General features: G+C 44.4%; 1 protein-coding gene across 1 annotated transcript; it reads left to right on the top strand.

Moving 5' to 3' along the window:
• The first annotated feature begins 2,243 nt into the window (after window positions 1-2,243).
• Window positions 2,244-16,445, top strand: LOC138768828 (uncharacterized). Its single transcript, XM_069946786.1, has 6 exons — window positions 2,244-2,440; window positions 4,053-4,180; window positions 6,969-7,019; window positions 7,173-7,451; window positions 8,939-9,095; window positions 16,013-16,445. Exons 1-6 carry the CDS (start codon window positions 2,244-2,246, stop codon window positions 16,143-16,145), a joined length of 945 nt encoding a protein of 314 aa, XP_069802887.1. The 3' UTR covers window positions 16,146-16,445.
• The last annotated feature ends 179 nt before the right edge of the window (window positions 16,446-16,624 follow it).

Genomic DNA, 16,624 nt, shown 5'->3' with positions numbered 1-16,624 from the left:
AAAGTCTCAGTCTACCTGCCAAATGCAGAAGTATTATCTCTTAAAGGGGATTTACCTGACAGAGCCAATCCCATGCTAAACTTGCCTTGTGAAACAGGATTGTGTACTGACTGTAATTTTGTCTATTGCACCTTTAAAAAACTCAAGTAAAGTTAAAGTGGTTCAGTTTTTTTCTGACTCCTTGCGCTTGATGTCACCTGCCAGCACCTGGTAGAAAGGGGTTAACTGTTCTCTATTCTCACTCTCGGAGTGTGTGTTGGAGCCCTGGGAGGGGTAGAGCAGCATTCGGGGGGTCCATGACAAGTGCTGCAGTAGTACTTCACCAGCTCCTGCTTACAACATCTTGCAGACCCCTTGATCCTCGCAAGGAATTTATATAGGGGGGTAGTGAGCTTTGGCCCCAAAAGATGTTTCACAGATGTGTTAGAATTGAATGATAAAATTTTAAAGTGCCGGTCACAGCAGTTGCGGTCAGAGCTTAGCTGTGATTGACAGCCCGATCCTGCTAGAGATTCTGTGGGTTCCATTTCTGAGCCCAAAGAATCGCCCGGACTATACTGTACATCACAGGGCGCTAAGTCGCTGCTCCGTGTGAGGTACAAGTACCTCACAGTGCCTTAAAGTGACACTGTCACCCCCTTTCTGTATGAGGGCGTCTCTACACTGCTGTAAAGCCTAAATTCTGCAGTTTTCATACCTTAAGTTATAACAGATTTCTTGGTGCTTGGTCCGGTGAAAAATGCTCTTTATTGCTGGTGGATTGTGCCACCTGGGCGGGGCTTCACGGCCGCAGAGCCACCTAGCCCCACCCACTTTGCCAACATTGGCCCCGCCTCTCTGTGACGTCATTGCCCCATAGGTCATGTCCCCTCGGTGGCCATTGGTATGGGCCGACCAAGAGGGGGTGGGGCCCAGACCTCTAGACTGGCCCATTCCAATGGCCATTGAGGGGGCGGGGCCTAGGCGGTGATGACGTCACAGGGGCCGCACTTCTAATAACATGAAAAAGTGTTTATTTGCTCAAGGAAAAAATAGCAGCTGCTATTTTTTCCTTGAGCAAATAAACACTTTTTCACGTTATTGGAAGTGCCTCTACATTTTTGGATTCTAGATAGATGAGATGATAGATAGATAGATGATAGATAGGAGATAAATAGATAGATAGATAGATAGATAGGAGATAGATAGGAGATAGATAGATAGATAGATAGGAGATAGATAGATAGATAGATAGATAGGAGATAGATAGATAGATAGATAGGAGATAGATAGATAGATAGATAGATAGATAGATAGATAGATAGATAGGAGATAGATAGATAGATAGATAGATAGATAGGAGATAGATAGATAGATAGATAGGAGATAGATAGATAGATAGATAGATAGATAGATAGATAGATAGATAGATAGGAGATAGATAGATAGGAGATAGAGAGATAGATAGATAGATAGATAGGAGATAGATAGATAGATAGATAGGAGATAGATAGATAGATAGATAGATAGGAGATAGATAGATAGGAGATAGATAGATAGATAGATAGGAGATAGATAGATAGATAGATAGATAGATAGATAGATAGATAGATATAGTTAAGAACTTGCAGCACATCCAAAATAGTGAAAAAACTTCTTGTGTTTTATTGGTGCATAGGCAAAAAATCAGCAACGATAGATAGATAGATAGATAGATAGATGGTCAGGTGTCCAATCACATGACCTGTGACATCATCAAAGGTCCTTCACACTCAAAGGTCCTCTTTCCTACTCGGCTGTAGGGAATATTTGTGAAGGAAGACAGGTGCCCGGGGACCCCAGTATGTATCGGCGGGCCCCTAACTGTCACATGTGGCCTCTAGGGGCCCAGTCCCCTTTGTTACTACACTTTTTTTTTTTTTTTTTTTTTTTTACTACCAAAAAAATGTAGTAACAGACGGGAGTGGGCCCCTAGAGGAGCTGTGGGCCCCGGCATTTGCCCTAGTTAGCCGAGTGCTGACGCCGGCCCTGTATACACTGTATACCCGGACAGCGATTACATAGCTCTTGCATATATGTCAGTGCAGTGTAGGACCAGCTTTACCCTGCCGTGCTATGTACAGCAATGTTACTACTATTAGAACTGCAAGTCCCAGCGCACCCGATGGTCATACTGGACTGACATGTCTAATAGTAGTGACATTGCTGTACATAGCAGGGCAGGGGGGAGCAGGAACCAGTATTGCAGCTTAGACTAGGGAGGTATGACGAGAGATGTGCCGAGGCAGGGAGGCGTGCACAAAAGAAGGGATAGGGTGCCCGGGAGCTCAGAGGAACGCCTCGGACTGTCAAGTGGTTGGCCCTATATCACGACCCAAGATGACGCCCGGGGCCGTAAGATCGTCGCGAGAAACCCGGGAGTAATCCACTTCTGGTGGCCAGTGGGACCAGGGAAAGTGGGGTAAGGAGCTGGAATTGGGAATCAATGAATATTATGAAGTTATATAACTTTGCATGTGGGGAGGGAATGGGGGAAAGATTTTTGGCCGGACTTCTCGTTTAAGTACAATGGGGACAAAAAGAGATTACAAAAATGAAAATCAAAGGGTTAAGCTATGTTTCCTATGTTTGCCTAACTGTGTTTACACTCTGCACGCCACTTTCTCCCTCACCCACACTTTCTGGCACACCACCCTATCTGAGGTAAGAGGTTTCCTGTCAGGAGTCAGTCTTCTAGTCTGTGTATAGGAGACAGAACACAGAACAGTACCAGCTGCCGGCCTGGCATAGGCCGGAGCCTTGACAAGGACTATACCCTCCTTCTGTATGCTGAGACAGACAGCCAGTATGTAGTGGTGAACCCAAGAATAAGGGTAACCGGGGACCAGGACAACCCTTGTCTACGCCATGGATTCTTCAAGTCAGGACAGTCACCTCCAAGGAGAGAAAGAGGGATGGATCGCCAGTAAAGCAAAAGTGCCCTAAGCTGAAGTACTTTACTGACACTACACTCAACTATGTGGAGAAACCTTCACTGGTCAGCTCCACCGAGAGACAAAGACCTAGCACTCATACTACCACACAAGTGATTTGGGGTAGGCAGAAGGCTGTCACATATTCGAGACATATCGAAACGTGAGTATGAGGATTCTTTCACCAAGTATACTATATACAGAACCTATCCCGGCAGAGTACTACTACTATCCGACCTCTATACTACCCTTGCAAACAAGCTCATCTTTCTACTAACTTCTACTTTAAGTGTTTGTCTAAAGGGTATTGTTGTATTTCGCACTAGCCACAACAGGACCGTTCTTGCTATTGTGCTTTATTGTTTACAGTGTAGAGTATCCGGCATATTTGCACATGGTTATGTTCTATATCCAGTATAGTATCCTAGTATCTTATTCATTGCGCTAAGCTTGAATCATGTTATTGTCATAGCATTCATAAAGATGTAATATTTCTTCATAATTGTGAGTGTGCAGCTTTCTATATAGCTTGCTTGCTTTTTTCATGTTTTTCTATTCAGATTGCTATAGTTGGCTGCACCTCTATTTATTATTATTTGTTATGCCCACCAACATTTCTCTTTAACTAGATAGATAGATAGATAGATAGGAGATAGATAGATAGATAGATAGATAGATAGATAGATATGAGATAGATAGATAGATAGATAGATAGATAGATAATAGATAGATAGATAGATAGATAGATAGATAGATAGATAGATAATAGATAGATAGATAGATAGATAGATAGATAGATAGATAGATAGATAGATAGGAGATAGATAAGAGATAGATAGATAGATAGATAGGAGATAGATAAGAGATAGATAGATAGATAGATAGATAGATAGATAGATAGATAGGAGATAGATAGATAATAGATAAGAGATAGATAGGAGATTGATATTTTGGTTTACATTTTTGCCCCTTTATTGGGGCCTTGTTTTGTATCCACCCTCAGTGTTTCATGAATTAGTTTGGTGCTACTGTCCTAGAGGATATAATTTGCCACCTACTAAAACTAGTCACGAGGGATAAACCTGTTCTGTGATTGTATAGGTGCCTCACAGACAAAGGCAAAAACCTCATCCACTCCAGGAACAAGACTCAGCATCCGGTCAAGAAGCCAATCTCATCCCCAAAGATGACACCAGCCCAAATCCTGAAGAGAAAGGGTGCCGAGTCATGTGAGTGACAACTTTCTTATTTCTGTCTTATGGAGGTCAGACTCTCAGATTCACACATTGGCATAATCTGATGAAGCTGAATAATCAGTGATAACACATATGACTAAAGGCAATGCCTCACGGGGAGCAGCCATGTCTATATACCTCCTACAAGCTGGTGGATGTCATAGGAAGGACCCCCTCTTTGGACTCCCCTCTGTAAGAGGTACAATTGTGGTGCACCCCTGGGGCGCTCGACCGGTCACTTTCTAGATGGTACTGTGTGACGCCACTAATGTGGTGGTTGGTGGGAATATAGCTCAGCCAGTGGTTGTACTGTCGTAACGCAGGTGGCGGTTGGGCACACATGTATGGAAGCACACCTGCTTTTATTTTACGGTGGGTGGCTATACCCTTTCCCCTGTGGTCGGTGACCTGCCAGGCTGTGAGGGGGTCCCTTGGGTACTTATTAAGGTGGTGCGGAGTGGAGCTGTGACCCACCCGGACCATCGGTACCGCCACCCACAGAAAAGGGAGATGACCCAAGGATGGTGTAATTACTGTGTAGGTGCCGGAACAATATTGACTGTCCCGTTACCATAAATAAAATACTTGATACAGCAGCTGATAATAGACTTCTGACTTGACTAGACACAATCTGTGCTAAGAGCTTTTTGAGCTGAAGAGCTGAACTGACTTGGTTGTGTACTGAGAAGTAGAGTGAGTTTAGAGCAGTAGAGAGGAGTCTGTGCTGAGAGTTCAGAGTAGTAGAGAGAAGTTTGTGCTGAGAGTCCCAACCCAGGGTAGAAGTGCGCCCTTACGGAACTTTAGAAGAAGAAAAAGTAGAATACTGAAGACTTGAAAATAGAAGACCACTTGTGTCTATGTTTCAACCTTGGTTGTCTCTGTACCACCTGTTGCCCTACAGTGTCGGGTGACCCGTCCTCCTAGGGTGACACAAACCCCAGACCTTGTTACCTGAGTTGAACAAGGTGGCCAAATTACCTGGTTACACCTGCGCTGCGAGATAGAGTACGTAGGCTTGTAGCAACTTTCAGTTCCTCTTGTTTCAGGATACTGTCCTGCACCTTTAGAGATGTTTACGGCGTGGGTTGGGATGATCTCTGACTTTTCCTCTCCTGTACAATTTAGCACTGCATAGTAAGGGTAAGTGTCGCTTTGGAGAAGAAAAGGGTCTCAGTGCTTCCCATACGTCTGTCCACTACCATACTCACGACTAGACTACACTGGACTGGTGGGGGACCTGGCAGAGCCAGGGCTTAGCTGAACTACAGCAGGCACCGTCTTGTTGTATGTCCTCTTCCACCAAGACTCAGATAAGATTCACTAAGTGTGGGTGTGTACTTCCTCTCCCCATGTGACTACTTCCTACAGGGTGTATAATACCTCCAGTGAGTGGTGGAGAAGAAAGTGCAGAGAAAGAAAGGAGAATAGAGATAGGTGAAGAAAAGAAAAAAGCTCTCATTGGTGCGCAGTTTACCAACATACAATAACCCCTTGTTCACTACAGCTGTGCAATATACAAGCACAGATACATATAGTAGCGACATCTAGTAGCAAAAGTTAGAAACAGCTTCATTACCTCTTTTACTTGGAGTACAGGCTTTTGCGAGGTTTGTATAGACCAGTAACACCCGTGGTGGGACACCACACTATGGAGGAGGTGCTCCGGCTCTGGTGGACTTATCCAGCTTGTATCACATGGCTCCCCACTCCTCATTATCTTCTGTTGCTAATGGTCCACATACATTTTATACCTTTGTTTGCTGTACCTGCCGCTCACAGTGTAAGGTCTATGGGGCTCTCCCAACTGTCAACCAGCATTGGAGATACGAGTTGTGTGTGATGGAAAATCACCACACAGTCCCGTTGTTCTGGAAGAGATAAGCCACAGTGAGAGCTATCTGGAACGTGGCTTAACCCGCCACTCTCAATAGAGAATGCAGGAACACTATGTTTAGAGAAAACAGGTCTTTCTGTGGTTTGAATCCCTTGATGGAAATGAAATATAGGTTTTTATTTTTTATTTTATTCTCATTATTGTATCATTTTTAGGCCAGGTTCACACTACATATGACACCGGCCATGTCACAGAACGGCCGGTGTCAGTGAAGTTTATCCCAACTGGTACTACATTAGTGGCCGGGATAAACTTCAATTCTGTTGAATTGGGATGCAGACGCATGCGGAGCCGCACTGTCTATTGTATGACCTGTCAGGCTTGTGCGGCCGCTATTCAATGAATAGCGGCCGCACAACACTGACATGCCAGTTTTCGCTGTGGCCATTAGGGATCCCAGACGGAGTATATATTATGTGTATACACTCCGGCCGGGATCCCATTCATTTTCCATTGCAAGTATTTTTTTTTATTAATCACGGCTGTTGTTGCAAATTGTTGCAACAACGGCTGAGATTAATTCAAAAAATACTTTGTGTGAACATATCCTTAAAGTGCAAAAATTAGTTTAGTTTTTTTAATACAACGATGAGAAAAAAACCCCAATTCTTTATTTTTCGCATTATTGTATTAAAAAAAAAAAAAAAAAGAAAGAAAAATTTTAAAACTAATTTGGGCCTGCTTGAGACCTATATTTTATTTCATTTTTTTTTTTTTTTTTGTCCAATCTTTTTTTATTGAAAGAGCAGTCATACAAAGAGTGATTCAATACACAAATATATTTCATTTCCATCAGGGGATTCGAACCAAAGAAAGAACTGCTGGTGGTCTCTAGAGTTGTATATTAGATGTATTAGAGAAAACATGTAACACTGTATCTCATTACAGGCCTCATCCTTGTCCTCTGCCTTATTCTTCCATCTCATCTGATTAATGGCGGTAAGTGAATGATGGCTATCTATCTATCTATCTATCTATCTATCTATCTATCTATCTATCTATCCTTATAGAATCTGATTCTTTCTATTATCCTTATATATCTGCTTCTTGCTATTATCCTTATATATCTGTTTTTTGCTATTATTCTTATAGTATCTGTTGCAGCTGGAGGGTCTGGAGGGTCCGGCTACTTTGTGTACAGCTTCAGCACCCAGGACACCTACTATAACAAGAGGCTGGATGTTTGGAAAGAAAGAAAACATTTCTGTGATCTCTCAGCCAAGAAGTCGCCCCAGAATGTCACCTGCCCTGACCGTGAATCTGTGGCCGCGCTCATCAACGGAACGCTCCTGTATCTGTTCACAAATGAGAACAGTTCTATCTTATTTTTGGAAAGTGGAAACGGGACATCAGACTTCTCCCATTATGCAGGTACCAGGAGACTGCAGCCTCCCAATACATGTATACAGCTGTATTATGGATACGAGCCCCAGGCCGGCAGCTCTGCCTGTATACTTGGTTCCATCTCGTGCTCCGGCGTATCACTGATATTCAGTGAGACTGGATGTTCTTACAGTGTCACTGTCGTATTTTTTTTTTTTGCAGATATCAATAGTCTAGGCGATTTTAAGAAACTTTGTAATTGGGTTTATTAGGCAAATATGCCATTATCTGCATTCAAAAAGACTTTCCCCAGGTCCTCCCCCCCCCTCTCTCATTCACTGCTCATTATCAGGAAATTGTGTCTTGTTGCATCAGACATGCCCCTGTCTGTTCTATGGAAAGGGGAGGGGGGAGATTAGTCGGCAGCAGAGAGCAGAGAACAAAGGATTACACAGCGGGACCCGTGTGAAAGCCGGTATTCAGAGGTCAGAGAGTTTATGGCTGACTTTAGAGCAGATAGCCCGGTGATGTAGCTGTAAATTAACTCTTTGTTGTCCTGTTTTGGTGCCTCATCTCCCTCCACCCCTCCCCTCTCCATAAAGAACCATGAAGACAGGTGGGAGAGCTTCAAACTGCTTTTTTTCATTATAAAAATGCATTTTTCGGCTAATAAACCCAATTACAAAGTTTCTTAAAATCGCCTGTACTATTGATTTCTGGAAAAAGATTTAATGACAGTGACACTTTAAAGAAATTATAAACGTATAAACGTATAGAAAATAAATATGGATAGGATAAAGTTAGTCACAAGACTCTGGCTCTTAAAAACTACAATTATCAACTAATATCCATGGGGGAAGGGGTAACTACAATAATGGAGAATTGGCAACCATGTCATACTAAAGTCTGAAGAGGGAGCCATTCCCATCCATGAGGGGGCTGCATAGTCACTACCAGGATGTAACTCAGGATCAGTACAGGATCAGTAACAGTACACAGTGATCCCACCAGCAGAATAGCGAGTGCAGCTCTGGGGTATAATACAGGATGTAACTCAGGATCAGTAATGTATGTACACAGTGACCCCACCAGCAGAATAGTGAGTACAGCTCTGGGGTATAATACAGGATGTAACTCAGGATCAGTAATGTATGTACACAGTGACCCCACCAGCAGAATAGTGAGTACAGCTCTGGGGTATAATACAGGATGTAACTCAGGATCAGTAATGTAATGTATGTACACAGTGACCCCACCAGCAGAATAGTGAGTGCAGCTCTGAAGTATAATACAAGATGTAACTAAGGATCAGCAGTGTAATGTATGTACACAGTGACCCCACCAGCAGAAAAGTGAGTGCAGCTCTGGAGTATAATACAGGATGTAACTCAGGATCAGTAATGTATGTACACAGTGACCCCACCAGCAGAATAGTGAGTGCAGCTCTGGGGTATAATACAGGATCAGTGAAGGATCAGTAATGTAATGGATGTACACAGTGACCTCTCATCAGCTGTCACTTCGCGTCTTCCTAGGTTCCTTCCCTGATCTGTCGTCTGCAATGAAAAGGTTTCTACCAGAAAGTAATCCCTCAGCCTCTACAGAAGAAGCCAGCGGTCATACTGAATGGCGGTGGCTATGGATATTGGCTTTACCAGCCATGGTCGGCATCATATGTTACTTTGTAAAAAGGTGAGACGCCAGGAGCTTTATAACCTCATGCAGATATTATTCTATACATCCAGATCACTGATATTTCATAAGACCACAACAAGACTGATGATTTAATACATATTGGCAGGGCCGTATTTACCACTAGGTACTTGTGGTCCGGTGCCTAGGGCAGCACCTTGCAGAGGGGGCAGCACCAGGGAGCGGGGGGGGGGGGGAATCGACTTTTTTTGCTTTTATTTTTTTTTAGTCTCTCACTTGTCAGTCAGGCTTGCCAGTAAATCTGGTGACTTTTTGAGGGGGGTAGGGGGGTGAGAATTGGTGAGAATTCCTTCAGACAATGTGCAGACGGCTCTAATCATTGATTCAATGTGGAAATTTATGTTTTAAACAGTTAAAAACCATAAAAATGTGTCTGTGAGGATTGAAAAGTGGAATCTGATTGGTTGCTATTGGCGACTGAGCCAGTTTCACTTTACACCATGTTTGACAAATCTCCCCCATTGTCCCTGACACAACCTGCTACATGGATGGCTGGGGAGACCACTCAGTGCTGCTAGGAGACTATGGGGCTGACTGGGGAAACTAGAGGGAAGAGGGGAATGCCCATAGGAACCTGTAACATGGCGGCACTCATCTCACCTGCTCTCTGTGACGGCTATGAGCGGCCCTTCTGCACTAGCTTTCATAGATATTTGATATACACTGGGGCAAAACAGCAAAATCCAAACCACAGCTGCTGCAGAACCTCATACTACACCTCAGCTGCTGCAGAACCTCATGCTACACCTCAGCTGCTGCAGAACCTCATACTACACCTCAGCTGCTGCAGAACCTCATACTACACACCTCAGCTGCTGCAGAACCTCATACTACACCCCTCAGCTGCCGCAGAACCTGTTCATACACCTCAGCTGCTGCAGAACATCATAACACACCTCACCTGCTGCAGAACCTCATAATATACCTCAGCTGCTGCAAAACCTCATAATACACCTCAGCTGCTGCAGAACCTCATACTACACACCTCAGCTGCCGCAGAACCTCTTCATACATCTCAGCTGCTGAAGAACATCATAACACACCTCAGCTGCTGCAGAACCTCATAATATACCTCAGCTGCTGCAAAACCTCATTATACACCTCAGCTGCTGCAGAACCTCATAATATACACCTCAGCTGTTGCAGAACTTCATATTACACCTCAGCTGCTGCAGAACCTCATAATACCCCTCAGCTGCTGCAGAACCTCATAATACACCTAAGTTGCTGCAGAACCTCATCCTACACCTCAGCTGCTGCAGAACCTCATCATATACCTCAGCTGCTGCAGAACCTCATCATACACCTCAGCTGCTGCAGAACCTCATCATACACCTCAGTTGCTGCAGAACATCATAATACACCTCAGCTGCTGCAGAACCTCATAATACCCCTCAGCTGCTGCAGAACCTCATCATACACCTCAGCTGCTGCAGAACCTCATCATACCCCTCAGCTGCTGCAGAACCTCATAATACCCCATAGCTGCTGCAGAACCTCATCATACCCCTCAGCTGCTGCAGAACCTCATAATACCCCTCAGCTGCTGCAGAACCTCATCATACCCCTCAGCTGCTGCAGAACCTCATAATACCCCTCAGCTGCTGCAGAACCTCATCATATGCCTCAGCTGCTGCAGAACATCATAATACCCCTCAGCTGCTGCAGAACCTCATCATATGCCTCAGCTGCTGCAGAACATCATAATACCCCTCAGCTGCTGCAGAACCTCATCATATGCCCCAGCTGCTGCAGAACATCATCATACACTGCTGATATTTCTCTTATAGTTTAATATGAACTATGGAAAGTAAACTTTTTTTTTTTTAATACATTGCTTTAATAAAGTTCTGCTACTTTTTAGCATAAATTCAGTAAATGCAGTTTCCCACACGACCACTGGTGGCAGCAGAGAGGCATTACTGCTGAAACTCAGTGTAACATTATGTATAAATAAAAACGGCTACCTTATAATTTAAAAACGTTATATACCAAAGTAATATTGCTTTATTAACCCCTTAAGGACCGGGCCAATTGTCACTTTTGCGTTTTCGTTTTTCCTCCTCGCCTTCTAAGACCCATAACTCTTTTTCCACCTACTGGGCCATGTGAGTGCTTGTATTTTTAGGAACAGGTGTACTTTGTAATGGCGCCTTTCAATCTGCCATAAAATGAATGACAGAACCCCAAAATATAATGTATGGGATGAACTTGGGTCAAAAAATGCGATTCCGCAAGTTTTGGCGGGCTTCCATGTGTACGTAATGCACTTTACAGTAAAACTGGCATTTTTCCTTTATTCTATCGGTCAGTCTGAACACGGCGATATGTATGGTTACTAGGTTTTCTAACGTTTTACTATTTTATTAGCAGTAAAACATTGTTTTTGCAAATAGGCATATTTAAAATGGCCCCATTGTAACTCCCATAGCGCACTTATTTTTACACCTACCGGGTCGTATGGGGCAAAATTTTTTGCATCATGATCTCTAGTTTTTATTAGTAACATTTTTTTCTAGATCAAACGTATTGATTGCTTTTTATTAATTTTTTTTATACATAAAAGGTCATTTAAAAAAAGCAATCTTAGCGGTTTTTTTTACCGCTTTTTGTTTACGCCATTTACCGTGCGGGAATAATATTGTTTTATTTTAATAGATTGGACGATTACGCACGCTACGGTATATTATATGTTAATTAACTTTATTACTTTTTATGTGTTTTATGTATGCAATGGGAAGGGGGGTGATTTTCACTTTTATTTGGGAAGAGGGGCGTTGGGGCACTTTGTAAAGCTTTTATTGATTAATTTTTTTACACTTTTATAGTTCCCTTAGGGAACTATCACTTACACACATTCGATCGGTAACACTGATCCCTGCTAAGTGACCGGAGATGCTCAGTGTGATCGCGGCGTTTAAGGGGTGAATGGCGGGTGCACGTGAGATCGCGGTAGCCCACCATTGCGGATGAGGGCCTGGCTGCAGATAGCAGCCGGTCCTCACGCGTTATGGGGCGGGCTTAGCTTGTGAGCCCGATCCATAGCACAGGACCGCGCCAGGGCGTACATTTACGCCCTCCTGCCTTAAAGCCCAGGCAGCGGGGGCGTAAATTTACGCCCGAGGTCCTTAAGGGGTTAACCCCTTAATGACTGTGGGCGTATATGTACGCGACAGCTGCATCAGATTACCTGATGCAGCCCTTCCCTGGTGTCTAGTGGCGAAGATGGCCCCCCCCGGGAGTGATCCCCGTGTCTTCACCCGGCCGTAATAGCGCTGATCCCGGCTCGACATTCGGTTGCTTCCGAATATATCTATACAGCAAAGATCTCAATGAGAGATCAGAATGCTTATACTAGAAATCCCCCAGGGGGAATAACCCTAACCCCAGGGGGGGAATAACCCTAACCCCAGGGGGGGAATAACCCTAACCCCAGGGGGGGAATAACCCTAACCCCAGGGGGGGAATAACCCTAACCCCAGGGGGGGAATAACCCTAACCCCAGAAGGACTAACCCTAACCACAGGGGGGGACTAACCCTAACCCTAACCCTAGGGGGGAATAACCCTAACCCCAGAGCGGGGACTAACCCTAACCTCAGGGGGACTAACCCTAACCCCAGGGGGATTAACCCTAACCCCAGGGGTAATAACCCTAACCCCAGGGGGGGGAATAACCCTAACCCCAGGGGGGAATAACCCTAACCCCAGGGGGGGAATAACCCTAACCCCAGGGGGGGAATAACCCTAACCCCAGGGGGGAATAACCCTAACCCCAGGGGGGGAATAACCCTAACCCCAGGGGGACTAACCCTAACCCCAGGGGGGGAATAACCCTAACCCCAGGGGGGAATAACCCTAACCCCAGGGGGGGAATAACCCTAACCCCTGGGGGGGGGAATAACCCTAACCCCAGAGGGGGGAATAACCCTAACCCCAGGGGGACTAACCCTAACCCCAGGGGGACTAACCCTAACCCCAGGGGGATTAACCCTAACCCCAGGGGGAATACCCCAAACCCCAGGAGGAATAACCCTAACCCCAGGGGGGCTTCTAGCATAAGTGTAAAAAAAAAAGGGACGGCAGGAGCTGGTCGGCCGGCCTCCCGAAGATGACGTCTTTGAGAGAAGATTACAGACGGGGTCGGTTGACACGAATCAGGTATGTACAGTGCACTACACTTCCGGGTACACGGGCGGGGGTGGGGGAACACGGGAAGGGGGCCATTCACATACATAACATACATTACAACGTTGTATAACTTAGTAATGCGTGTTATTTTGTGAATAATTTCTGAGCGCCGCACTACCCCTTTAATAAAAAGCCCCCTCCCCTAATAAAAGTTTGAATCACCCCCCTTTTCCCATGTTATAAATAAAAATAAATAAATAAACATGTTTAGTATCGCCGCGTGCGTAATCTCCCAAATTATTAATTTATTTAATTCCTGATCTCAAACGGTAAACGGCGTAAGTGCAATCAAGGTACCGATAGAAAGTAAACATCATGGCGCAAAAAATGACACCTGGCACAACCCCATAGACCAAAGGATAAAAGCGCTATAAGCCTGGGAATGGAGCGATTTTAAGGAACGTATATTTGTTAACAATGGTTTGAATTTTTTACAAGCCATCAGATACAATAAAAGTTATACATGTTATATATCGTTGTAATCGTAACGACTTGAGGAACATATATAACATATATAACCCCAGGGCGAATGTCGTAAAAACACATACCCCCCAAATAACAAAATGCGTTTGTTTTTTTTTTCAATTTCCCCACACATTTATTTTTTTTCTGCTTTTGCAGTGTACTTTATGAAAAAATTCAGCCTGTCATTGCAAAGTAAAATTAATGGCGCAAAAAACAAGGACTCATATGGGTTTCTAGGTGAAAAATTGCAAGTGCTATGGCCTTTTAACCCCTTCGGGACCAGGCTAATTTTCGTTTTTGCGTTTTCGTTTTTTCCTCCTTGTGCTTAAAAGGCCATAGCACTTGCATTTTTACACCTACAGACCCACATGAGCCCTTATTTTTTGCGTCACTAATTGTACTTTGCAATGACAGGCTGAACTTTTGCATAAAATATGCTGCGAAACCAGAAAAAAATTATATGCGCAGTGAAATTGAAAAAAAAAAACACAATTCTTTTTCTTTGGGGGGATTGTGTTTTTATGCCCTGTGTCCTATGGAAAAACTGACTTGTTATATATGTTCCTCAAGTCGTTACGATTAAAACGATATCTAACATGTATAACTTTTCTTTTATCTGATGTCCTGTAAAAAATTAAAACCATTGTTAACAAATATATGTCCCTTAAAGGGGTTGTCCGGCGATAAAAAATTATTCACAGAATAACACACATTACAAAGTTATACAACTTTGTAATGTATGTTATGTCTGTGAATGGCCCCCTTCCCCGTGTCCCACCACCTCCAGCCGCTCAGCCGCGATTGGCTGAGCACAGTTATGCTCAGCCAATCGCGGCTGAGCTTCGGATGACACTGCAGAGGGCGGCCGGCACTCGGGAAGATCCGCTGGCCTCCCGAAGAAGACGTCACTGCTGAGGATCGGAGACCGTGGTCGGCACGTGACAGGTAATGTATAGCGCACCACACTTCCGGGTCTAGCGTGGGTGGGGGGAAACACGGGGAAGGGGGCCATTCACAGACATAACATACATTACAAAGTTGTATAACTTTGTAATGTGTGTTATTCTGTGAATAATTTTTTATCGCCGGACAACCCCTTTAAAATCGCTCGATTCCAACAATTATAGCGCTTTTATCCTTTGGTCTATGGGGCTGTATGAGGTGTCATTTTTTTGCGCCATGATGTGATCTTTCTATCGGTACCTTGATTGCGCATATACGACTTTTTGATCGCTTTTTATTACATTTTTTCTGGATTTTATGCGACCAAAAATGCGCAATTTTGCACTTTGGGATTTTTTTGCGCTGACGCCATTTACCGTGCGAGATCAGGAATGTGATTAATTAATAGTTCGGGCGATTACGTACGCAGCGATACCAAACATGTTTATTTATTTATTTACTTTTATTTATAACCTGGGAACAGGGGGGTGATTCAGACTTTTATTAGGGGAGGGGGCTTTTTATTGACAACAACACTTTATTTTTTTACACATATATTAGAAGCCCCCCCTGGGGTTAGGGTTATTCCCCCTGGGGTTAGGGTTAATCCCCCCCTGGGGTTAGGGTTAATCCCCCCCTGGGGTTAGGGTTATTCCCCCCCTGGGGTTAGGGTTATTCCCCCCCTGGGGTTAGGGTTATTCCCCCCCTGGGGTTGGGGTTATTCCCCCCTGGGGTTAGGGTTATTCCCCCCTGGGGTTAGGGTTATTCCCCCTGGGGGACTTCTAGTATATACACTTTCATTGAGATCTTTGCTGTATAGTTTTATAGCAAAGACCAATGAGATAGGCACTCGCTTGTTTTCGGCTGCTGCAGCCGAATGCAAACGAGTGCCGAGACGGGGATGGCGCCATCTTGGAGCGGTCCCCGGACGGCTCCAGCTGCCTCTGATTATCTAATTAGCGGGCACGGCGATGGGACCGTGCCCGCTAATAGCCGCGATCCCGGGCTACATGAGGCACCCGGGATCGTGGCGATTCAGAGCGGGGTCGCCGCGCGGACCCGCTCTGAACTCCCGCACCCGCACGAGGACGTACACTTACGTCCTCGTGCGGGAAAGGGTTAAGCACAAGGAGGAAAAAACGAAAACGCAAAAAACGAAATTGGCTCCGTCCTTAAGGGGTTAAAGCAATGTTTTAGAAAAAATGAGAAAAAAACATTACTGCTTTAAGAATTCTGCCTTTTACTGTAAGGAATCCCTCCCCATATTGATAGAACCATCTTCCCTCCTTGTACTGACAGGATACGCTCAAAGATAAAGAAGAGGAATCCTCCTGAGGACACAGAACATCCAGAATCCCATGCTCTGAATGATAATCAGGAATCAGAAAACTTCATTGACGAACAGCCAAGCGAGCAAACCTCTGCAGTATAGGTGAGAGGATGTACGCTGTGCAGGTTATTCATTCTGTTAGGAGAAGATTTCCACCCAAAATGTTGCATTGTCCATCCATTGGTAAATCCGACATTACTTTAAGGGGAACTCCACAGAAATAACATTATTTTCAAATCAACTGGTGTCAGAAAGTTATAGAGATTTGTAATTTACTTCTATTTAAAAAACTTCAGCCTTGCAGTACTTATCAGCTGCTGTATGTCCTGCAGGAAGTGGTGTATTCTCTCCAGTCTGACACAGTGCTCTCTGCTGCCACCTCTGTCCATGTCAGGAACTGTCCAGAGCAGGAGAGGTTTCTATGGGGATTTGCTGCTGCTCTGGACAGTTCCTGACATGGACAGAGGTGGCAGCAGATAGCCCTTTTATATAGAAGTATTCTATTTCCGACACCAGTCGGTTTAGAAACTATTTTTACCCTCTGGAGTGCCCCTTTAAAGCAGCAGTGCAAGTTTTGTTGT

This window comes from Dendropsophus ebraccatus, chromosome 12 (assembly GCF_027789765.1).
Source record: "Dendropsophus ebraccatus isolate aDenEbr1 chromosome 12, aDenEbr1.pat, whole genome shotgun sequence".
Taxonomy (NCBI): domain Eukaryota; kingdom Metazoa; phylum Chordata; class Amphibia; order Anura; family Hylidae; genus Dendropsophus; species Dendropsophus ebraccatus.
Note: the sequence above shows the minus strand (reverse complement) of the source record. Positions and strands in the feature narration are given on the sequence as shown.